This window comes from Drosophila elegans, unplaced genomic scaffold (assembly GCF_018152505.1).
Source record: "Drosophila elegans isolate 14027-0461.03 unplaced genomic scaffold, ASM1815250v1 contig_183, whole genome shotgun sequence".
Taxonomy (NCBI): domain Eukaryota; kingdom Metazoa; phylum Arthropoda; class Insecta; order Diptera; family Drosophilidae; genus Drosophila; species Drosophila elegans.
In genome coordinates, this window is record NW_024545550.1 from 13,481,788 (window position 1) to 13,502,517 (window position 20,730).

At 48.8% G+C, this 20,730-nt stretch overlaps 7 protein-coding genes and 1 pseudogene across 13 annotated transcripts; 4 read left to right on the forward strand and 4 right to left on the reverse strand.

Annotated features, from left to right (window-relative positions):
• The first annotated feature begins 322 nt into the window (after window positions 1–322).
• On the forward strand, window positions 323–3,561 carry LOC108141284. The gene is made up of 4 exons (XM_017264552.2): window positions 323–477; window positions 1,466–1,767; window positions 1,830–2,159; window positions 2,678–3,561. The coding sequence occupies exons 1-4, from the start codon at window positions 457–459 to the stop codon at window positions 3,306–3,308; spliced, it is 1,284 nt and encodes a 427-aa protein (XP_017120041.1). The 5' UTR covers window positions 323–456; the 3' UTR covers window positions 3,309–3,561.
• Window positions 3,562–3,673: 112 nt separating this feature from the next.
• LOC108141256 lies at window positions 3,674–4,092 on the reverse strand (annotated as a pseudogene).
• Window positions 3,773–5,839, forward strand: LOC108141368 (suppressor APC domain-containing protein 2). Of its 2 annotated transcripts, XM_017264698.2 has the most exons (3): window positions 3,773–3,983; window positions 4,451–5,335; window positions 5,396–5,839. In XM_017264698.2, the coding sequence occupies exons 2-3, from the start codon at window positions 4,457–4,459 to the stop codon at window positions 5,750–5,752; spliced, it is 1,236 nt and encodes a 411-aa protein (XP_017120187.1). In that variant the 5' UTR covers window positions 3,773–3,983; window positions 4,451–4,456; the 3' UTR covers window positions 5,753–5,839. The 2 variants fall into 2 exon arrangements, with proteins under 2 accessions (XP_017120187.1, XP_017120186.1); XM_017264697.2 differs by lacking the exon at window positions 3,773–3,983 and having other exon boundaries at window positions 3,998–5,335.
• On the reverse strand, window positions 5,767–6,320 carry LOC108141371. Of its 2 annotated transcripts, none has more exons than XM_017264701.2 (2): window positions 6,234–6,320; window positions 5,767–6,172 (listed from the first exon to the last, which is right to left on the reverse strand). In XM_017264701.2, exon 2 carries the CDS (start codon window positions 6,170–6,172, stop codon window positions 5,810–5,812), a length of 363 nt encoding a protein of 120 aa, XP_017120190.1. In that variant the 5' UTR covers window positions 6,234–6,320; the 3' UTR covers window positions 5,767–5,809. The 2 variants fall into 2 exon arrangements, with proteins under 2 accessions (XP_017120190.1, XP_017120191.1); XM_017264702.2 differs by having other exon boundaries at window positions 5,767–6,180; window positions 6,234–6,280.
• Window positions 6,321–6,412: 92 nt separating this feature from the next.
• LOC108141369 (neuralized-like protein 2) lies at window positions 6,413–8,048 on the forward strand. Its single transcript, XM_017264699.2, has 3 exons — window positions 6,413–7,015; window positions 7,076–7,381; window positions 7,441–8,048. The coding sequence occupies exons 1-3, from the start codon at window positions 6,478–6,480 to the stop codon at window positions 7,554–7,556; spliced, it is 960 nt and encodes a 319-aa protein (XP_017120188.1). The 5' UTR covers window positions 6,413–6,477; the 3' UTR covers window positions 7,557–8,048.
• LOC108141370 (glutathione S-transferase 1) lies at window positions 8,038–9,646 on the reverse strand. Its single transcript, XM_017264700.1, has 3 exons — window positions 9,533–9,646; window positions 8,767–8,871; window positions 8,038–8,701 (listed from the first exon to the last, which is right to left on the reverse strand). The coding sequence occupies exons 2-3, from the start codon at window positions 8,859–8,861 to the stop codon at window positions 8,125–8,127; spliced, it is 672 nt and encodes a 223-aa protein (XP_017120189.1). The 5' UTR covers window positions 8,862–8,871; window positions 9,533–9,646; the 3' UTR covers window positions 8,038–8,124.
• A 120-nt stretch (window positions 9,647–9,766) lies between these two features.
• Window positions 9,767–17,433, reverse strand: LOC108141367 (epidermal growth factor receptor substrate 15-like 1). 5 transcript variants are annotated; one of them, XM_017264691.2, is made up of 12 exons: window positions 17,062–17,433; window positions 16,729–16,965; window positions 15,241–16,010; window positions 14,860–15,181; window positions 14,711–14,800; window positions 14,436–14,498; window positions 14,090–14,287; window positions 13,585–14,031; window positions 13,333–13,521; window positions 13,209–13,274; window positions 10,903–11,539; window positions 9,767–10,842 (listed from the first exon to the last, which is right to left on the reverse strand). In XM_017264691.2, the coding sequence occupies exons 1-12, from the start codon at window positions 17,125–17,127 to the stop codon at window positions 10,142–10,144; spliced, it is 3,786 nt and encodes a 1,261-aa protein (XP_017120180.1). In that variant the 5' UTR covers window positions 17,128–17,433; the 3' UTR covers window positions 9,767–10,141. The 5 variants fall into 5 exon arrangements, with proteins under 5 accessions (XP_017120180.1, XP_017120182.1, XP_017120183.1 ...); XM_017264693.2 differs by having other exon boundaries at window positions 10,903–11,158; window positions 17,062–17,432; XM_017264694.2 differs by lacking the exon at window positions 14,436–14,498 and having other exon boundaries at window positions 10,903–11,158; window positions 17,062–17,432.
• A 412-nt stretch (window positions 17,434–17,845) lies between these two features.
• Window positions 17,846–20,509, forward strand: LOC108141300. Its single transcript, XM_017264565.2, has 8 exons — window positions 17,846–17,921; window positions 18,082–18,748; window positions 18,809–18,892; window positions 19,044–19,298; window positions 19,360–19,563; window positions 19,625–19,818; window positions 19,940–20,312; window positions 20,377–20,509. The coding sequence occupies exons 2-8, from the start codon at window positions 18,179–18,181 to the stop codon at window positions 20,485–20,487; spliced, it is 1,791 nt and encodes a 596-aa protein (XP_017120054.1). The 5' UTR covers window positions 17,846–17,921; window positions 18,082–18,178; the 3' UTR covers window positions 20,488–20,509.
• Window positions 20,510–20,730: the final 221 nt, after the last annotated feature.

Genomic DNA, 20,730 nt, shown 5'->3' on the forward strand with positions numbered 1-20,730 from the left:
GACACAAAATTGCAAAGCCATACCTCGCTGAACTACTTATTAAGTACGCTATCGATGTGTATTCACACCTGGATATGCAATAATCCTCAATCAATTCAGTGTGGGACTATGTTTGAGAGCACTTGGTATTTGATGATCCTCTACATCGTCTTCAGCCCGAAAGTATGCAGTTGAGCTTGGAAGCCATCTCCAAGCTTGGCTCTCTCGGAACATGCTAAATTCAAGGTAAAGCTTTCTTTCTTTCCACTTTCTCGTGCTCTTGCCTGTTGACCGTCGCTTGAAAGCAGCCGGAGGTTCAACGTCTGCAGCGACATGGCCAGCGACTCAGTTCAGTTGCTGCACTTGACGCGTCTGGTTCTGTTTTTCCCCTTTGCGGATCGAAGAAAATAGAGTCGAAGAAGAAGGCCAAGTCCAAGTCCAAGAACCGAGACGACCAGAAGAAGCGATCGAGCGGAGATGGATTATCGCCTAGTGCTGGTATGTCATCATTACGGGTGTGCTAACTGGTAACTTCTTCCGGGGCTGGCAAGTCAAGTCAAGTTCGTTGCCCAAGTCTTTTGTTTTGCAATGCGCAAGCATTGGCAAGCTAAGCGATCACGTTTACTGTTACCCAGTCCCAGTCGCAGTCGCTGGGAAGCGCCCGATTCTGGAGCATGCTAATGAATTAAGCTAACTGTGGAGCAGCGTTATGTTCTAACTTCTGACTTTTCTGGCCGGGTGCCGAGCAACTTTCCCGTTAGTGGTCGTGTGGCACGCATATTTGGAACACACACTGCCAACGAGTTATATTCGTTCTGGCCAGAACAGAGAAGCCACTCTTTCAGTCTTTGGCCTCCGAAAGACGGCCAATTCGGGTCTCCAATCTGCAATTGGGCTACCCATATTTACCTATGCAAATTGGAATGGCTCCGTTTTTGTGTTGGGGAACTCTCTCGCAGGGCAAACGAGTTTCTGGCCCATTAGAAGGGAAAAAAAACAAAAGAATAAGTTGAACAGAGACTGACCCAATTTCGGATTCAAATTGCGCTGTGAACCGTGTCACGGAAGAGAGAAATTCCACAGCTTCTTGGCACTGCATCCGCCCACCAAAAGCACTGCCACTTGACCTGAATAACTCGACTCTTTACGGGGAACTTTTGGTTTCGTTGGCGATGCGATGCCAATGCCCAGAATTTCAGGGAAAGTTCAGTTCCCCTGAACAATTAAATGGTCAAGTGAGGCGAGCAGAGAGATGCAAAAGTCGCGTCTCGGTTTCAGTTTGTTTATCTTCACAGAAACAGAAACTTTCGCGCTTTCGCCAAACAACAAAACACCGAAAAGTGTCTGATCTCGACTCTTTCTCCGGACAATGCCGACCATTCACTGGCCCACCATTCTGTGGGGCCATTAATTTGACTCCAGGCAGTGAAGGCACTATGATTCCACCTCCACAGTGACCGTCTGTTGTCTTTCTGCCCCTTTGTAGAAAATTCTCAGCTTTCTGCTGTTGGCCCAATTGAGTTTCGGCCAGCCGCAGCAGCAGCAGTCGCCATCGGACTACGGCGAGGAGCAGCCACCGGAGGGCTACTACGCCTTCGTGGAGTCCCCCAATGCGGTGCCGCCGAAGGTCAGACTGCCACCCTACACCTTTGTGAATGCGGAGTGCAAGGATGTGGCTGCCGGCAAGAAATCCGCCGTGTCCGTGCACAATATCTGCGGGGATCTGAACAAGGGTCAGATACCTAAGAATCCGCTGGGACAGAATGTGCTCGGAGAGCCCTATCCCTTGTAAGTAAAGAGTTAAGTACTGGGGAATCCGAAAATCTCCAATGAAGTTATTCTCCTCCCAGTGAGCTGATTCGCAACCAGACGCTAAAGTTCCTTTCGAAGACCCTACCCGTGCTAAAGGCCGACGACACCCTGCCCAAGGTCACCCAAATTATCCGCGATGAGCCCGTGGAGCAGCTGGACAGCAATAACATTGACAGGCCATATCCCGCCGGAGGTTCCACAACCCGCATCCGACGCAGTCTGCCCGAGGGAGTGGAGTCCAACGAGTACAGCTACTTTGATCCCGCCCTGGACGAGGAGGAGCAGCATCAGCACCGCGAACGAGATCACCAGCAGCGCAGAGCCGCCGAGGAGAGGAAGCCACGAAAGTTCTGTGATGGCGGTGGAGTGTAAGTAGTTTAGTTCAAAAAAATAGAAATGGGGGTAATAGGAATAATACTCTTAGTGGCAATTTAATGCTAACGTATAAACCGGTCTTTATAGGATAGTTATTATAAGCACTATCTTAGCTCAAAGAAAAAATTTATGGAGAATTCGAGTTATAGAAATAAAAAAACCTATTCATGACAATAGCAGGGATTTGGAATGATCAAACTCGAATTTTCGAATTTTTTTAAATTGCTTGTACTTTTAAAAGAAGTATATAAACCTATTAAATTCATTTATTATAAGTTGGAAAAAACGAGAACTGAAAGATATCACAGCTATTAATCAATAATTATCATAAACACAACTCTAAAAAAAAGTATTCGATGGAATTTAGGTTCACTTTCCATAACATATAAATATTTATATGGGTAAACAACAAAACTAGAATTTGCATAGGTGGAATTTTAGGAAAAAAGGTTCGCAATTTAAAATTCTCTTCTCAATCCACTCTATCATAAAATCTTAACTTTTTCTACAGATTCTGCACCTTGTACAGGGCCATCCAGGGCGACACCGGAGGAGCTGCACCTGCCACGCCCACAGCGGAGCGACGCGAGGAGGTGGGCCCCATCCGGTACGAGGGTCCGCCCACTCCCTGCCCCGCCAAGGTGGAGTACGCCACGCCCGTCTTTGCCAAGAACTACCAGGGCGCCTGGCGCTACGTGGTCCAGATTCCCTACGAGGGCTACTTCACCCAGACGGTGGAGGTGACGCGCTGCATCCAGGCTCGCTGTCACTACCTGGACGGCGGCTGCCTGTCCTCGCCTCGCTGGGTGAGCCTACTGGTCGCGGAGATCTTCTACCCGAACGCAGAGGACACGGTGCCCACCAGCTCGACCACCACGCAGGCGCCCTCGGTTCAGGACTTCCAGGCCTACCAGCAGTATCTGCAGAAGCGAGCCGGCGTGGCCACCGCCTCGGACGGCACATCTTCCGGAGCATCCGGCTCCGCGGCGCCCTCGGATGCCCACTGCGATGGACACGACGAGCTGGGCTGCTTCCAGGTGCGACTCTACTACGACTGGTTCCTCATCCCCGGCTCCTGCAAGTGCTGGCGTCCGGACTACTTTGCCAAGTACGTGCGACGGAAGTCGGTGGCCGACTTGTGAGCACTGTGAAAGCTGGACAGGATTCCTCACGTCGAGATCCTTGGAATACGTTTAAGCCCTAGTACTTAATAGAATACAACTTTGAGGTGAACGGCTCATTCTAGTGATCCATTCCAGCTCCATTGGATCACGCAGAGTTTGCAGTTCAGATACATCTACCAGATACATTATTAACCTAGGCGATTAGCTCCCTCTTTCGACTGATTAAGCCAAGCGCATTGCATTTCTACTAATAAATATGTTTCTACCTAAATTGAGAGAGATCTCTATGGGGTTTTTGGACCCGCTTTTGGCCTAGGCCGTGTGTGTGTGTGTTTGTGTGTTTTTATGTGAATTGGGTTGGCCTCCTGGCGCTCTCCCGCTCTTAGAGATTCACCGAAAAACAGAAAAACCACAGAAACCAGTCGCGCAAGTTGCGCATGCGTGCGAGACTGAGACTCAGGCCCCAAAACAAAACCTCTAGTGTGCAGTCAATATAACCAGTTGGTTGGGTTTGGGCGCTTCGTTCGGGGAACCGAGCCAAGCTGCATTACATATACACAGAATAGGTGCAGAGCTTGCGCAGAAGCCTTGACGAACGGCCTCAAAAGGCTGCCAGAGGAGCCGCACGGAAGAACTGGATTGCAATTTGATTTCGACTTGGACCTCAGGAGGCAGCGTTTCCGCATAGCTTGGGTAAGTCAGCAAATTGGACGGCAGACTCTTTGTTTATAAACAAAACAAACAATCGAAGTGGATTTACAAACACATTTCGGAAACTGCAAAGCAAAGTGGTTTGTTCAAAAAGATTTTAGACTCTTAACTAAGAATTCCCTTTAAAAGTTGTATTAAAAAATACCATTACCATTTGAAATATGAAAACTAAGAATCTGGGTTAAATTTAGTCAATCAATTAGTTTGTTAATTTGTTTATAAACAATGAGTAAATTGCGAAAAGAATCGATCGGGCTCATGGCCTGAGTCTTTCGTTTGGCACAATTCAATTAAATTTTACGAGATTCGAAGCGTTCAAAATCTACAAACATTCCATTTTGACTTACCCATGCAAATGAGCTCCCATGAATATTCAGTTATGCATTGGGAGCAAGCGTGGGACGATCCGTAATGCCAGCCCACTACTTTCCATTTTGCACCACCCGCAGACGAAGATGCTCCGCCAGAACACCAGCATCAGTCTGCTGAACCTCAGCATTGGCGACGGAGGAGGGAGCAATGGCAATGGCAATGGCAATACTGGTCAGGCACAGTGCCAATCCCTGGACATGGATGCACTGCCCAAGCAGTTTGTGCTGTCCATGAAGAAGCTCTTCGACATTCTGGACGACAAGCAGAGCGGCTACGTGCGCTACACGGACATCGAAAAGGGCTGGCAGGACGACGGCTCCAAGGGACTGCCCCGCGGAGTGCTGGACTCACTGCGTCGGGTCACTCCCAGCAGTGGGCTGCTCTCCTTCGAGCGCTTCTGCGCGGGACTAAAGTTGTGCCTGCTCCGAAATCAGCAGCAGGCCCTGGCAGAAGTGAAGATGCGGCCCCGTTCCCAGGCGAACTTGACTCCGGAGGTGGACTACAGTTCTCCGGCTCCACCGCCCAAGCCGCCACGTCAGGTGGCCACATCGCCGCCTGCCCTGGGTAAGGCAGACATACGCCATGCCCTGCAAAATTGGCAGCTCAATCTAATGGCGGATGCAGGAAAGTCCAAGGTGCCGCAGACAAGGGAGCAGTTTGAGCACCGGGGATCCGCGGATGGCGGCTCCTCCTCCACCTCCGCCTCGGCCACCGATTGGAGCCTGGCCGCCCTTCCCGCCTTGCCCAAGAAGTCAAGCAGCAAGCGCCGGGAGTCGCGAAGGCACACGCTTCAACATGGGATCGATTACAACATGCTTAAGCGAATGAAGCAGCTGGAGGAGCAACGGGAACTGCTCCTGTTTGGCCTGGATGGCGTGGAGAAGGCGCGCGACTGGTACATGCAGCAAGTGCTTAATGTCCAGGAGCAGATCAAGTATTTCGGTCGCTCGGGAACCAGATTTGTAAGTTTAAGGCACCATCCGTTTTTGAATCAATAGTTAACCTTATTGGTTTGCCCACAGGAGCAGTGGTCTGAGCTGCAGCAGGAGCGACTCAACTTCCAGCGTGGTCGTGTTCTGGAGGCCAACCGCAGTCTCCAGATCCTGGCGGACACCTGGGAGCACGGCGGCTACCCACTGCACATCAACCTGGCCCTGCCGACGGCCGCCGTACCGAAACCCCGGCAGATGTCCGATCTTCTGAGCCGCGTCCGCGAGAAGCCGCCGCTCCTGTCGGATCTGTACGAGCCACAGCACTCCCATCCGCACCCGCACCCGCATCCGCAGTTCCTGCGTGCCATGTCCAACTTTGTGCTCAGCCAGCCCTCGCCCGTCAGCCAATCCTCCGCCGGACTTGGTGACGCCGATGTGGTCTACTGAGGAACCAAGATAGCTTACTTTGTAAATAGTGTATTATTAAACGACTCAATCTCTAAGCTAGAGGGGATTTGGGTAGCGGCGCATATACTTGTTAAGCTGTTTGTAGTTGAGGTTGCTTCCGGGTTGCACAATGCCCTGATTCACGGTCTTCTTGGCCTCGAACTTGCGGTCCATGTAGCACTTGTAGCAGTTTTGAAACTGGCTGATCTCTTTGTGGCAGTACTTCTCCACGAACTCGTTGTCCTTCAGGCAAGCAAAAAGGACGCCCATCTCCTGGAGGCAGGCCACATCATTTCCTGAGTCGGCCTTCCCACTCACGGTGTTCTTTAAACGGAGCGGTAGAATTTCCTGGAAGGGCACGTCCTTCTCGCTTTGCGGCGCTCGGCCACGGGCGGCGAACAGGGCACTGGGTACTCGCATCTGGAACACTTTGGATTAGTAACTCCTGCTTTTTCACTCATTATATACAATTTTAGTTTACCTCGTAATTTCCAAAGTCTCCTGGTCGAACAGCTGATTGGGGTTACGTCACGAACGCTGCTCAACACTGGACCCGCGGCATCCTTCGCTGTGAATGGCTTTTCTGCACGCTCTGCCGTTTACCAACCCTAGTCGCCGAACAACAAAACTGAATTGAGGAAATTACAGACAAAAGGTAAATAAGCAACCTGCGGGCACGCCTGGAGAGTCCCTCAAGGATCACCGAACACCACGCCACCGGCCCCATGGAAGCCGCCGAGGAGCGCCCCCTCTGCGGGCATCCACGAGCAGCTGCAGCCGCAGCCGAGCAAGCCGCCGACCAGGAAGATCTGGATCTGGATCTGCACGGTGACCGGGAACGGGAACGGCCAATGGGGCTGTGGGAGGGCGTCACATCCCTAAGCAGTCGCAAGCGCCAGTTGAGTCGCTTCCATCCCTACCACGGATCCAACATTCAGCTGGGCGACGACGCCACCGTTGCCTACCGGAGAGCAAGCTTTGCCGACGCCCTGACCTTCTCGGAGCGCCCACTGGCCCCCGGCGACATCTTCCTGGTGGAGATTGAGAAGATAGAGCGCGGCTGGTCGGGCCACATGCGCCTGGGACTCACCGAACTGGCGCCCAATGTGATTCGGACCAGCAGCGAGGGTTTGCCCCACTTCGCACTGCCCGACCTGGCCAACCTGGGCAACAGCTGGATCTACCCGATATCCAAGTTCGAGATGAACCAGCGCCAGGAGGCCAACGACATCATCGAGCCGGAGACGGACGACGAGCCCCACAGTACGTACTGACTGACTAAATGGAACTGTTAACTCTACATATACGATTATTCGTTGCCAGGAAATCTTCTGGGCGACGCCACGCACGTGAGGACTCCTCGAGGGCTGCTACCAAAGAGACTTCTGCGCCCGGCGATGGGCAACGGCAACGACTCGGACATCTTGCTCACGGACAGAGGCTCCCGCATCGGGATCATCTACGTGCCCACGGTGCACAGCGCCTCCAAGGGAGAGCTGCACTTCATCATCAACGGTGTGGACCGTGGCCCCGTCTCGCGAGACATTCCGCTTAACAGAGCACCCCTGTTCGTCGTGATCGACGTCTACGGTACGACCAAGCAGATCAGGATTATCCAGCTGGAGGGCAGTAAGTGGAATCGTTTGTTGGTAGCCTTCTGCAGCTTATTTAATCCTTTGTTCTCGCAGTTTTGTCCCTGCAGAGCGCCTGCCGCAACGTCATCCTGGAGAACTTCACAGAGGACGCGATCACCGAGCTGCCGCTGCCGGAAAGCATCAAAAGATTCCTGCTGCGCCGCGACTAGAGCCTCCGGACCATGAGCTCTATGCAATAGGGCCCAGTGTGTGTGAATGATAGATGCGTGTGTGAGGGAGAGTGCATGAGCCTGGGTCGTGATAGTATGTTTACCCATATATATATTTTATACGCCTGCAGCGCTGCCGTTCATTGACCCCCAACTCCCGGCGGGATTGGGATTGGGATTGGCCGATCCCCGCTAGAAGGCGCTTATATATTTGTACTTTCTGTAGATATATTTTGTAATTTGGTTGGAGTTACCAGTTTAATACACACCTCGCCCTGGACGATCCTATGTTGTGAAACATAATCTTCGCCAGCGTTTGTGTATGTATAGCTCACCGAGCGTTAAATGGAGGTCTCCTGGCCGCCCTGCCTTTTAGCGTTTCGGTCCCGATCCCGAAGGCGATTTCCGTTTCCATTACCTCCTAAGTATATTGTTGCTAAATGTAAGTTAAGTCCACTTAATAAATGATCGATAAAAGATCTTCGAACTATAGACGTTTATTCAAACTGGATATGCATATAGAGTGTGTGGTTACAGAATAAAAACGGGAGAGATCCGCCCCCGCCGACTACTTGCCGCGGTTCTCCGCCAACTTGGCCTTAAAGATGGCCTTCAGCTCATCGGCTCCATCGCCGTTCACCTCCTGGTAGTAGGGCAACTCTGCCAGGCGCTTCAGCCAGCCGTGCACTTTTGGAAACTTGAACTCATCGATGGGAGCGGCATCGTTGACCGATGCCACAGTGGCCACGGCGCAGAAGTCTGCGATGGTCAGTTCGCTGCCGCACAGGTACTCGTCCTCCTTGAGGAAGCCCTCCAGGATCTCCCAGCACTTCTGGATGTACGCGATCTTGTCGATGGAGCAGTCCGTGGACCCGTGGTACAGGATCGGCTCGTAGAGGAACCGCAGGCGGGCGAACAGGTGGCCAGAGTCCAGATGGAGACGGGCATCCACGTTGGCGCGTTGCACCAGGTCCTTGGGGTACAGCTGCTGCTGCTCCTTGCCGTACTTCTCCACCAGGTAGGCGCATATGGCATGTGAGTCAATGATCGTGGCTTCGCCATCGATCAGCGTCGGAATCGTGTGTTGGGGATTCATCTTGAGGAATTCCGGCGTCAAATGCTCACCCTTCAGCAGGTTAATTGGCCTGGGTACGGACGGAGCGGAGGCACTTGTTAATTGAGTTAAGTGGCGTGGTGTATGGGAACCTACCTTAGTTCAAGGTCGAGTCCGATCGCCTTGGCCGTGAGCAGGACGGCGCGGGATGGGGGGCTTAGTGTGGCGTAATACAGAGCTGGCTTCGACATGGTGGACTCACTGGATGGGGGGATATCTCGACATTAGTACAGTGAGTCAGGCTTACAGTTCGTATTATTCCTAAAGTCTATATATGGTATTCCGGATCGAAAGAGTCAGTCACTGTCCCAGAGAACCAATGTTGTGGGAGTCTTGTGGGGGTAGTCCGGCCATTGCATTTAAGGACTCCTGGAGCAACCCTCGCAGTGGGCAGTGTGTCAACAAGCGATCTGATCAGATACCAGAGCTCTGCTAACCGCACTCACACCACCTCAATAACCACCACCCATACAAGTATACCAGTACCGAATCCGTATCGCACCCACAGCAATATCAGATAACCCCCGGATCTGTAGCACGGTAACTGGCGACTTATCAGAGCACTTAGCACGACAACCACACAGCGAAGGAAAATTACTGGGGCTATCGACGACCCTGTCCCTCCCCATTTAGGCCGCCTTCCCTTTTTTGCTACTGGGAATTAAGTTTACAAAACAAATGTAATTAGCAGCACGCACACACACATGTAGATCGCGCCCCCACTGCTCGTATGCACAGGCAATCGCCGGCGAATTGTTGTTCTAGTCAAATAGCCAATGCAGCAATTTGTGCGCGTGTGTGTGGGTTTGTTTTTATAGGGGGGCTGATTTTGCGCATTGGTTTGCACACACTCGCAACTCACACTTTTCTATGAACACTATAATGTATGTATATACTAGAAAGTATAAAGCTGGCAAACGAACGTCTCCTCCGAAGTCCAAACGCGATCTGAATCGCGAACGAGAAACTATATAGAGGCTCCACTAGCTCTGCCATTAGCGCTGCTGAGAACCCATTTGCCGTGGTGTAGGTGAGATTGGGAGTGGAGTCCTCTCTTCACGTTCTCTATCTCACTGCCTCTCTTAAGCTCTCTCTCTTCCATGTTATTTCATAGGTTTATTCATAAGGTTTTGGTACAGGTTAAATCGTAATATGTTTAGGCTCTACGAGTATGTGATTAAGCGAATTTTTATATATGTAACTCTATATAGCATGTAGCTTGTAATACCAGCTGCGGCTCCGTTGGAATTCTCTATTCGCCGGGATCCTTGAGCACGAGGAGTACGGGTTAAAAACCATGGGAAATATGGATATACATAGACCCATGGCGTCTTGATCGAAACGGAAACGAAGCACTAGCACTAAAGATCGGATCGAGTGCAACGAATAGAGAGAACATTGCATGTGTCATTGGAGATTTCGCGTGGAACTCAATCACATTCAACTGTATCTGCTTGCACTATCCTCTTATCTAGTTGTCCAGCACGCTGCGCTTGAGGGCTTCCTCCAGATCTGCGTCGAAGCTCTCCGGCTTTGAGTAGTCCGCCGCGAACTTGTCCTTGGCCAGCGGCTTCTTGTCGGGATCCATCTTGGCCTTGACCTGCCCGTTCTGCTTCTCCTTGCCCGTGGCCTCAAAGGAGGTGCTTCCAAAGTCGCTGGAGAAGTTGTGTGACTCGAACTGGGCAAAGTTGTGGCCCATCTTGAAGTGGTCCTCGAAGTTGTCGTTGAAGGCGTCGAAGGCCTTGGCAGTGGCCTTTTGTTCATTGGGCTTGCTGGTCAAGCCAGTGGTCACCGATGAGTTTTGGCCCACACCGAAGTTGTCGTTAAATGCATCAAAGAAGGAATCATTGAGTTTTGTATTACTAGTGGTTGTGGCCGCGATCGTCTTTCCGGAGCCAGGTCCAGACCCCGATCCTGCATTGGTGGCCAGGGTGGCAGGGAAGTCATCGAAATCAGCGAATGCGTCCAGCGCCGTCTGGGACTTCTGGGGATTCGGCGTGGAGTTGGAGTGATGCGAGGTGGTCGAGTGGTACGATGGAGCCGGACTCGAGTTCAGGTTGAAGGCGTCGAACTGCTGGAGCAGATCGTGGTTGAGGGGCGTGGCCGCCTTGGGCTTGCCATTATTGTTGTTTAACATGTTGCTCAGATTTTTAGCCGCTGCTCCCATCTCGTCTGAAGGATTAGGGATAGAGTTAGAGGGGATTTACCAGGTTATATATATAAGTGACCTACCCTCCGAACTGAAGTCCTCGGCAAAGTTATTTTTTTTCTTCTCATCAGTCCCCTTGGGTTTCACCTCCTCCTCATCGTCTGCGAAGGGATCCTTGATGCTAAAGGGATCCTCGTAGCGGTAGTCCTTGAAGGGATCGTCCTTGAAGTCGGTGGGTCCAGTGATGAGGCCTGAAGTCGGAGACTTCTGGCTGACAACCGCTCCTCCGAAGGCATCAAACACACTGGCTCCCAATCCCGGTGCCGTCGTGCTCCGATTCTGCAGCGGTGTATTGGAACGCGACAAATGCTGGTTATTTGGGCTGGGGGCGGTGGTGATGGTGGTGGTGCTACTTAGGGGAACTCCTCCCACTCCCGCTCCCGCTACCAATCCCGCTGGTGATGCTGATACAGATGCTAATACCGGGGATGGGGCTGCTGGTGTGGATACCGGTGTCGAGAGCAGGGGATGTAAGGTGGTGGTGGGTGTGGGATTGGGCGTGCTGGCCGCCTGGCTGCGGATCTGGCCGGGATCGTCAAACAGGGAAAAACTGTCCAGCAACGACGATCCGCTAGAGATCGAAGCCGGAATAGGGGGCGGAAGCGGGAGTGGGGGCAGGGAAAGAGGCGTGGCCGTGGGCGTGCTTGGAATGTTGTGGAGCTGTGTTGTGTGGGTGCGTCATGTCGTGTGGTATCGTGGGGGGAATAGAAGTGAAATGAAACAAAATTAAATTAAAATTAAACCAAATTAAGCGGAATCAAAAAGATAACACAACTAAGGGGGAACTGAAATCAAACAAGGTCAACGAAAGCGTTCAAGCAGCCACGTAGGGTGTTGTAGTTTCTCTAGGATCATGACCAGAACCCAGAGAAGTGAGAAGGATTTGGGGCTCCTTCCTCCAAAAGAACTTCGACGGACGTACGTTGAATGATGTCGAACATAGATATCTTTTTATTAATAATGCAAAACGTTGTGTCTGTTACATTTTTGTATCGGTTAGGCTGGGGTTTCTCTAAAAGTTCTCTCTATAATTATGTTTTTATGCACGGAATATGTATTCACGGTAAATCAATGCACGGAAGCTTGTTAGTTTCGGTGTGGGTGTTCGTACATGTGTGGCTATAATAATCAAGATCTGACAAATATATATATATAAGTACTTTGATATAATTGAGTGGGGACCAGTCCCCTCTAAACGGCTCTATAAGCTGACTGGAAATGGATTTTCGGTAAATAGTAGTGGGCACTCCGATTCCGGCCTCCGATTGCCCTCGCTTGCCCCGTAAAATTCGAACTTTCGCGGCAGTTACATCAATATCTGAATATCTGAATGCTTGTGAGGCTCGTGTGTAAAATGCTTTAATATAGAGTATGGCTGTATAATTGCTTTAGACTTTAGTATTCGCATATGCAGAAACAACAAACAACTTGCATTAAATTCCTTTTAGAGTTCTCTCCCCACAAAAAAAGTAACCGGGATTATACACTGTCCTCCAAACGATTTAAAGGGGAATGGGACCCATAATAGTAATAATAGTAAGCTAATACATTGCTGCACAACATTGGGAGAACGATTAGAACGATTGAACGAACTCTAGGGCTTCCATCCGTCTGCTGTTTTTCTTTGCTTTTGGTTTTGGTTTTGTGACTACATTTATAACACGACGATACATAACGCTTGAAATTGGTTTGAGTTGTGGTTGAGTTTCGATTGAATTGATTTAGTACATTTAGCTAATTAGGCATGAACGATAATGCTGCGTCCTCTAGATATTATACCATGCACCGTGACTGATATATGTACGTTAACGTTAATATGCGGCTGCAAATAGCTTTGTACGCTCAAATTGATTTGTTTCGTTATGCTGCTAGAGGAGGCCATTCATTAACTGAGTATGTGTGTTAGTACTGGTATATATCGTATATTGAATGGGTTATCTTAAGATGTTCACTGAAAATAGAGAATTGCAGAGATGAGAGACCAAACGGTTAGTTTTAATACGGGCAGCACCAAGGCCAAAGCTACGGAATGTGTGACACTGGGCGGTGAAATTGGTGATCTGGCGGTGAGGGATTTATCCGGCAGTGATTTGTACCTACTACTAATGGCAAACCAAAACAGCTACAAATCAAAAATCATAAGTAATCAATTCTACTTTTTAAAAACGTTGCATAAAAGTGGTTTATTTCTACAGAACTTAGGAAATGTTAGTGATAATAAACGAAAGAACCAAGGATTAGAGCCATATACAACATACTGGAAGGGTGCGGGTGCGGGGCGCATGCATTACCACCGATCCCAGCGGACACTGAACTGTGGAGTACCAACCTTATTGTCAAAGTCGTCGAAGTCGGCGAAACCTCCTCCGCCGACGCCTCCAAAACCACTCGTGGGCTGTCAAAGATATCCAATTAGGACGCTTCTATGGAAGAGAACCTCCAAGTCGGCTTACCTGTGCAGCCCGTGGGGGCGCTGGTCGCGGGGGCGGCACCTTGGACTTCTTTGGCGGCAATGCTGGACTAGGGGACTCCGGTCTGGGCGGCGGACCTGACTTCTGCGTGTTGGGGCTGAGCACCTGACCCTGGCCAGTTGGAGCATGCAGAGCGGCAAACGGATCACTGCCAAAGTCGTCTTTTCCCGGCTGTTATGTTGATATGCACCAATGAGTAAGTTTAGAATTCGATTGACTACTACCCAATCTTACCTCTGGAGTGATGGCGTTGCTCTTGTTGGCCGCAAAGGCGTCCGAACCGAAGGGATCGCGCTGGGTCGTTTGACCAAATGCTGAGCCCGCTCCGCTCTGGCCAAAGGCATCGAAGCCACTGTCGAAGCCCGAGCTCATGTTGAAGCTGTCATCGAAGCCGGTGGAAATCGAGGGCTTGCTGGCCGGGTGACCGGAGAAGGGGTCGGTGCCAAAACCATTGGTGGCCTGATTGGCGGCGCCACTGTTGTTCTCCTCGAAGGGATCGTCCTTGGGCATTTGCACCTCTTTGGTCAGCGTCTTGCGCGCCTCGTCAAAGTCAGGCTCGATCTTCAACTGGTACTCGGAGACGAGCTCGGCGTTCTGGCTCTCCATAGCCGCTCGACAGATGAGCAGGGCATCGGTCATCTGGCGCTGCGTCTCTAACAGCTGGGTGACCATCGAGCGAACCTTCGAAACGGATTGATTCGTTATTCGTTGTTATGAGAGATGGTCTAGCTAAACTTACCGAGCTGATCTGCAGTTGTGTGGCTTGCAGGTGGTTGGTCAACTTCGAGAGCTCGCGGTTGTTGTCGTCGTACTCCTTCTGAAGCGACGTCTCCTCGTCCTTAAGCTTCTGCAGTTCCGAGCGTTTGGCGTTTAGCTCGCCCTCCTGCTCGTTAATGGTCTCCTCCTGCATGTGGCACTGGTCGCGAATCTTGGTCACCTGCAAGCAAGCGGATTTCGAGTTTAATAAAGGGGTCATTTAAACCAAGGACTTTGCACAACACTTGGGCCAAAACATAAATCACATGAACGAAAGTACGGACACAAAGCAAATATATATACAGAAATCATGAGGAACTAAAACAAACCTGATCGTTGGTGCGCGATATGTCAAGACTTACGTTGGCCAGCACGGCCGTATTGTGGCTAACCTTAAGTGATCGTAATTGTAAGTGTAAGTGCATTCACCAGTTTAGTATGGGTTTAGCCAATTGTTAACAGAGTGTCGGAGGGAACATGATAAAGAAAGGAAACCAAAGTTGGAATTTAAATTTCAAATAAAAAGTAAGCCCAATAGCAAGCAAAAGGCAAGCAGTGGCGCAGGAGCACCCGAAAGCACCCGCATAAGCATGCAAATAACTACTTGAGCCTGTAGATCGTCCAGTCGTTTCTGGGCCTCTCCTCGCTGGTTCTCCAGCTGCTTCAGTGTGGCGGTAAGAGTGTCCAATTCGCTCTGTACAGGGAGATTTCAATTATAATGGGTGAAGAACATAAATACTTCACTAAACTCACCTGCAGACTGCGCACTTCGCCGTTCTTGATGCGCACATCCGCCTCCTTCTGGGCAATCTCCGTCTCCAGGACTCGCCGCTCGCGGGCCAACTCCTCGATCTCCTTCGAGATCATCTCCAGCTCTGGGTTCGAGTAAGTTGGCTTCACCTCCTGCGGCTGCATATCCACTCCAGACACTGTGGCCCGCATCGAAGGCGGCACCATGTTGGCGTTGAGCACATGCGGCGGATCCACGCCGCGCTGCTTCCGCTCCACGAACCACATGGCCAAGGCGAACTGCTCCACAGTTAGCTTGCCGGATTGATTGGTGTCACAGAGCGCCCTGAAACGGTACGACGGGTTAAAAGGGATACCCTAATCTCGAAAGATATGTATATTTACCAGATGTCCGCCAGACTGCGCTGCGGTATACCCGACTTGATGAAGATGTCTTTCACCTCCAGGCCGGAGACTAGGCCATCCTTGTCCAGATCCGACTGCCGGAAGATGTCCTCAAAGCGCTTTAGCTCCGCCGGGGTGACCACCCAGTCGGCGTTTGCCGTAACCGAGGGTGGAGCCCCGATGGGTATCAGCGGATCCGTCTGGATCAGCGGCTGTGAACTCACAGCGCCCACCGGCGGAATGCGCGTCATGGGCGGCACAGCCACCGGCAATGGCGGAATGGCCGCCGGGGGGGCGATGTCCTTGGGGAAGTTGGCCACGAAGCCACCATCTCCGAATCCCTCGCCACTGGGAGCACGCGGCATGGCAGCAGCCGCCGGTGGTGGGGGCATGGCAGGTTTGGGTGGCGGACCTGCACCTCCGGGCTTCCGAAGTTCGGGCGGCAGCACACTGGGAATAGTGCGCTTCTGCAGCGTCTGGTAGACCAGGTGCATTGCCACCACAAACTCGTGCTTGTCCAGATTGCCGTCCTTGTCCTGGTCGGCCAAATCCCAGATTGTGCCCAGAATGCCCATGGGCAGCTTGGAGTCCATCAGCACGCCCTTGACCTTGTTGCCCGGCAGCATGCCGTTGTAGGGACCCAGCGACTCGAAGAGCTGCTCGTACTTAAGCCGGTCGATCACACCGATGGACCAGTCTCCGTTGGCCACTCCGCCGCTGGACACGGGCACCGTCTGGATGCGTGATGGCATAGTTTTTGGTATTTCACCCTGTCAAATTGGTATTATTAGTTTAAAAAACTCGTTTTACCTACACTTTTTTCGTATATCTACGTATAGCAGCAAACAAAAAACCTAGCCATACTTAGCGTCGCCAAACTTTTGCTTTAATCTATTTTTATATATATTATTTTTAAGTATCCATCTAACTGAAGCCCCTGCTAAGTTAAGAACTCTCAAGCTTGCACTTAGCTAAGAGCATCGTAATTTATGGGCCAAATAAAGTTCGCTTTGTTTAACAAGTTCATTCGTTTTTTGGTTAATATATGCACTTTTTGCTATAGAGGAAAAAACGATTTGCATTGCCGAAAGAAAAATTATACTTAAATTACATAGCCCTCAATGTAATTCAAGAATAATAGTGGCCAGAATACCATTCAAAGAGGCATTACAAATAATGTATTGAGAAAAGTAATAATCAACAGGCTTATCGCAAGGCGGGAACCAAAAATATACACACAAAACAGAACTCACCACTAACTTTAAAAGCTATGGACAGTAATTCATCTTGGAATAACAAACTACTGCTATTTTTTGCGGTGTTTAAAAAAAACTCTAGTTCCATAATTATATGAAAAATATTACAATAAGAACTAGTGTTATAGTTTGAACAAATATTTGATTGGCCTTGCTTAATATTAGCGTGATATATAATATATGCTATACTCATAGATATGCAACCAAGCTTATTTCGAGCCTCGTTACTCACCACCTTCGGCGGATTGGCAGTGTCCAGGTAGATGTTGTTCATATTGGCCACCTGGCCCGCCTGCGACAGCGACACCAGCTTCAGGGCCACGAAGAATCCAGGCTTGTCCAGGAAGCCCTTGCCGTTGGGGTCGGACAAATCCCAGATCCTGCTCAGCACCACGTCGCTGAGGCCCGACTTCTTGAGAAACTTGGCCGCCGTCATGGCCTCGATTGCTCCGGTGGCTTTGGGGTCAATCTGCAAAAATCAATAGGGGGTGGGTACGAGTTGTGGGCTGTGGACTGGCGTTTGTAGGTGGATAGCCTGGGCCAGGAGGCGTGGCGCGGCGCTTACCTGTTTGTAGTAGGCCTCGTAGACGCCTATGTGCTTGCTGCACACCTTCGCAAAGTCCACGTTCATGGCGCGGGATTGGGACTGGAATCCACCACTCGACTCCGACTAGCAGTGCGAAAACGCGTAAGCCTGTTATCACAAAATCGATTTTTCTCCCCACTGGCGGGGCGGATGTGCCTGGTATTGGGTTCCTGATCAGCACTTGGGCGGAATTCCGCGCTGCCTCGCACCTGTTCACCTACGATGACGCTTGCGAAAGCCACTTAGAGGCGAACTGGGCGCATTGTGACCCCGAATTTAGCTACTCTCGAATTTTAAAACGCCTAAAATTGCTTTTATGCACGGGTTAGAGGTGGAAACATCGATAGTAACAACGATGTCATCGATGCCGTCAAAATATCGGTTCTATCAATGTTTTGCAGGAGTTATCGATGTTTGTCGAGTCGGGAGCATGTCTCAGCTAACTGACCATAAACGTGCCATCTCTAGTATTGAGTCCATCCAATTTAAAAAAATTATATTTGCTAAAATAAATATAACTGTCCACATTCACAGGCCTTGGAGGAAGCACGCGGAATTCAAGTCAGGTAAAACAAAACAGATTTGGACCAAGCTGCGACAGAAGAGGCACATTAAATTAGTTTTAAGTCTAACGGACTTGCGAAAGGCAAGAATATACATTTTATCAACACCTGACTACCCTATTTTACAGTTAGCATAGATTCATATAATTTAAAGCCTGGCGCTTGTTGCTGATCAACCCTAGGAAGTTTGTGTAGTTAAATACATTTGAAATGAATAATCAACCCGATCTGAGCTAATCTATTCAAAATAAGTGATACTCGTTGGTTATTTCGTTGGTAATAACGATAAAAGAGCACTTGAAAAAGTCATGCCTTGCCGCTCCAAGAACTCGACGACTTGGAAAGTTTCCTGCTTTCCAATTAGGACACTTTCTCAGTGGGCCTACAGAAAACTACTTAAACTAATTGTGCGTTCTTAAATTATTTTGATTTTCAGTTCCCAAGCCAAGGACTCATGGCTTGATGTGGCGGTGATCACCGACCAGACCAAATTTTTAATTCAACGAAATTTTTATGGGCGTTAGAATTTGGATATGTGGCACCCAAACAATTATTACTGGCAGCATCAGAGGGCCGATGTCCGTCGCAACTTTCATCAATATCCCAATATGAGCGCCTGCAACTACAGCATGCAGGTGTTCTACAGGATTTTCCCACAACGGCGGCCATATTATTTCTACCAGCAGCCGGTTAACTATTATAACTACCAGCACCAGGCTTTTCAATACAACTTCCAGGAGCAGTGTTTTACAACACCAATGCAGATTAACCCACATAACTACCCACAACTTAACGAAATATCTAACCACTGCAGTATTCCGCAGATCAGACCAAGCTATTGTTCCTATGCGAGCAAGCAGGGAAATTGCAACCGGTGCCGTTCTCCGAAAAATAGATTATGTAATTGTTCTTGTCCGAGTCAACAGGACAATTCGTCTCAACAACCAAAAATAGCCGCCAATGAAATGGTGGCATCTTTGGAAATCGCTTCAGTTGAGAATAGTGCTGACCTAGGGGGTAGTGGAGAAAACGATTATTCTGGGGCCCTCTCACAACCCGTTGTAAATGAAGATTTATCTAAAAAAGAAGTGTCAGATTGTGCCGTAAGTATGATAGTATACACTAAACTTTACCCTTTTTATATTGATTTCTCATTCCCGCAGAACTATTCACGATCGAAACCAAAGGATGAGCAAGAAATCAGAAATAATCTGTCGGACGATGAGGAAAGGAAAAGCTCTGAGAAAGTAAGCCCAACGCATGTGGAATATAACGAAGCACAGGCACTCAAAAGTGCAGTTGAAACTTTAGATTTTTCTGAGGAAGACAAAAAAGTTTTTTCTGTAAATATGATATTATTAACCCAGCCTGAAAATATTCATTATACGTATTCGACAGAATTATCCACAAAAGCGCAAAAACTCGGAGGATACTAATCCTACTTATTACCTCGACGATCAAGAAATCCGAACAAATGTATTAGATGATGAGGAATCGAAAAGCTCTGAGAAAAAAAACGAATCATCTGTGGAACGTGTGTCAGATGATACGGGATGGATAAATTCTGGGAAAGAAACCGCATCGCCTGTGGAAAATAATGAGCCACAGGCACTTGAATTTGATTTTTATCAGGAAGACGAAATAGTTTCTTCTGTACGTATATTGATATTTGACCAGGATTTACCACATTCAGTAAGCCTATTCTTCTCGACAGAACTTTTCGCAAGTCAAACCGAAATTGCAAAAGCCACAGGATTCTTATCCCATTATTTACCCAGATGATCGCAAAATCGAAACGAATGGATCCGAAGATAAGGAATGGATAAGCCTTAAAAAGGAAAACCCATCGTCAATTCAAAATGTAAATGAGTCAGTAGCGCTTGGGAGTCGTGAAAATGCCAGCCCAGCTAGCGATGTGGTACTGTTAACTTGAAAATTATGGCCTACATATTTACTCAAGATATTTCTTTTTCGGTCAGGACGGTCAATGTATATATCCTGAGGACTCTGTTTGCTTGGATTTCCAATTGCCGGCTCGCGATATTAAGGCTACGCTGAACTTAAAGGAGCGCTTTGAAATGCAGTTGGTGAAGGTGTGCAGTCCACACAACTTCAAAATCTGGATATATGACGAAAAGATTCATGACTATTGGGTCTTGTCCTGTAACATGCAGTAAGCCTAATATTTATTAAACTATTTAAATAATCTTGGTTTGAATTGGAAACCAACATCTATTTAATATATTTTTTATATACAATTTGTTACTTATATTTTTATCCTTTTTTTTCTGTAGAACGTTTTACGAAAGTCAAGACATGAAAACGTACACTATTCCCGAGAGTTTAATTGCCTTGAATCACTTGTGCGTGGTGCGATCATGCAATTCGGGGGTGTGGGAAAGAGCCAAAGTGGTGCGACACCAACCAACTAACATAATGAAGACCATAGATGTGAAACTCCTAGACACCGGGGACATAATGTGTGTGTCCTACGGAGATGTTAAGTTTTTGAAGAAGGAGTTCGCTGTGTTGCCGCCGCTATGTTTGCACGGTCGCCTGGCCTATATAGTTCCCTGGAAAGGCTCGACATGGTCATCGAGTGTCAGTGCCTACTTTTTCAGTCTGATTCGCTATCGTAGACTTCTCGCTAAAATCGAAGCTATCAAGGTATGCTGATATACACAACTACATTAGAATCGGATATTAATTGATAACTCTTTAAATTTAACAGGATAACGTTGCCTACCTGGTACTAGTGGATCCGTTAATTAATTCGCCTATAAAGAACATAAACAAGATGCTTATACACTCTGGTTGGGCGCGTCGCTGCTTCACACCCTAGCTTTTCTCTTAATTTAATTACTGAATTCAAATTTCAACCATAATGCTTAAGTAAAATAATGAACTTTTCCTTTCATCCTATGGAACGTTTATACAATTGGTTTTTTCTATTATGATCTTGATAAACTCGATTATGTTATATTTCAAGTTAACTTGAATAAAGCGTTTATAAAACACAGTATCTTTATGAAATTAATGTTTATGAATCATCTGTTTTATTTTTTTTTAACGGTGTTTAAACGTT

Bases quoted from the DNA above. Each gene is read 5' to 3' on its own strand.
- LOC108141284 (XM_017264552.2), top strand. From the start codon at position 457: ATGGATTATCGCCTAGTGCTG. The intron at 478-1,465 runs GTATGTCATCAT...GCCCCTTTGTAG, and splicing joins TGGATTATCGCCTAGTGCTG to AAAATTCTCAGCTTTCTGCT. The intron at 1,768-1,829 runs GTAAGTAAAGAG...TTCTCCTCCCAG, and splicing joins CTCGGAGAGCCCTATCCCTT to TGAGCTGATTCGCAACCAGA.
- LOC108141368 (XM_017264697.2), top strand. From the start codon at position 4,367: ATGAATATTCAGTTATGCATTGGGAGCAAGCGTGGGACGATCCGTAAT. The intron at 5,336-5,395 runs GTAAGTTTAAGG...GTTTGCCCACAG, and splicing joins GTCGCTCGGGAACCAGATTT to GAGCAGTGGTCTGAGCTGCA.
- LOC108141371 (XM_017264701.2), bottom strand. From the start codon at position 6,172: ATGCGAGTACCCAGTGCCCTGTTCGCCGCCCGTGGCCGAGCGCCGCAA.
- LOC108141369 (XM_017264699.2), top strand. From the start codon at position 6,478: ATGGAAGCCGCCGAGGAGCGCCCCCTCTGCGGGCATCCACGAGCAGCT. The intron at 7,016-7,075 runs GTACGTACTGAC...ATTCGTTGCCAG, and splicing joins GACGGACGACGAGCCCCACA to GAAATCTTCTGGGCGACGCC. The intron at 7,382-7,440 runs GTAAGTGGAATC...TTGTTCTCGCAG, and splicing joins GATTATCCAGCTGGAGGGCA to TTTTGTCCCTGCAGAGCGCC.
- LOC108141370 (XM_017264700.1), bottom strand. From the start codon at position 8,861: ATGTCGAAGCCAGCTCTGTATTACGCCACACTAAGCCCCCCATCCCGC. The intron at 8,702-8,766 runs GTAGGTTCCCAT...GTCCGTACCCAG, and splicing joins GGACTCGACCTTGAACTAAG to GCCAATTAACCTGCTGAAGG.
- LOC108141367 (XM_017264691.2), bottom strand. From the start codon at position 17,127: ATGAACGTGGACTTTGCGAAGGTGTGCAGCAAGCACATAGGCGTCTAC. The intron at 14,499-14,710 runs GTAGTTATTTGC...CGATCACTTAAG, and splicing joins TGGACGATCTACAGGCTCAA to GTTAGCCACAATACGGCCGT. The intron at 13,522-13,584 runs GTAAGATTGGGT...TCAACATAACAG, and splicing joins GCAACGCCATCACTCCAGAG to CCGGGAAAAGACGACTTTGG.
- LOC108141300 (XM_017264565.2), top strand. From the start codon at position 18,179: ATGTGGCACCCAAACAATTATTACTGGCAGCATCAGAGGGCCGATGTC. The intron at 18,749-18,808 runs GTAAGTATGATA...TCATTCCCGCAG, and splicing joins AAGAAGTGTCAGATTGTGCC to AACTATTCACGATCGAAACC. The intron at 19,299-19,359 runs GTACGTATATTG...TCTTCTCGACAG, and splicing joins AAGACGAAATAGTTTCTTCT to AACTTTTCGCAAGTCAAACC.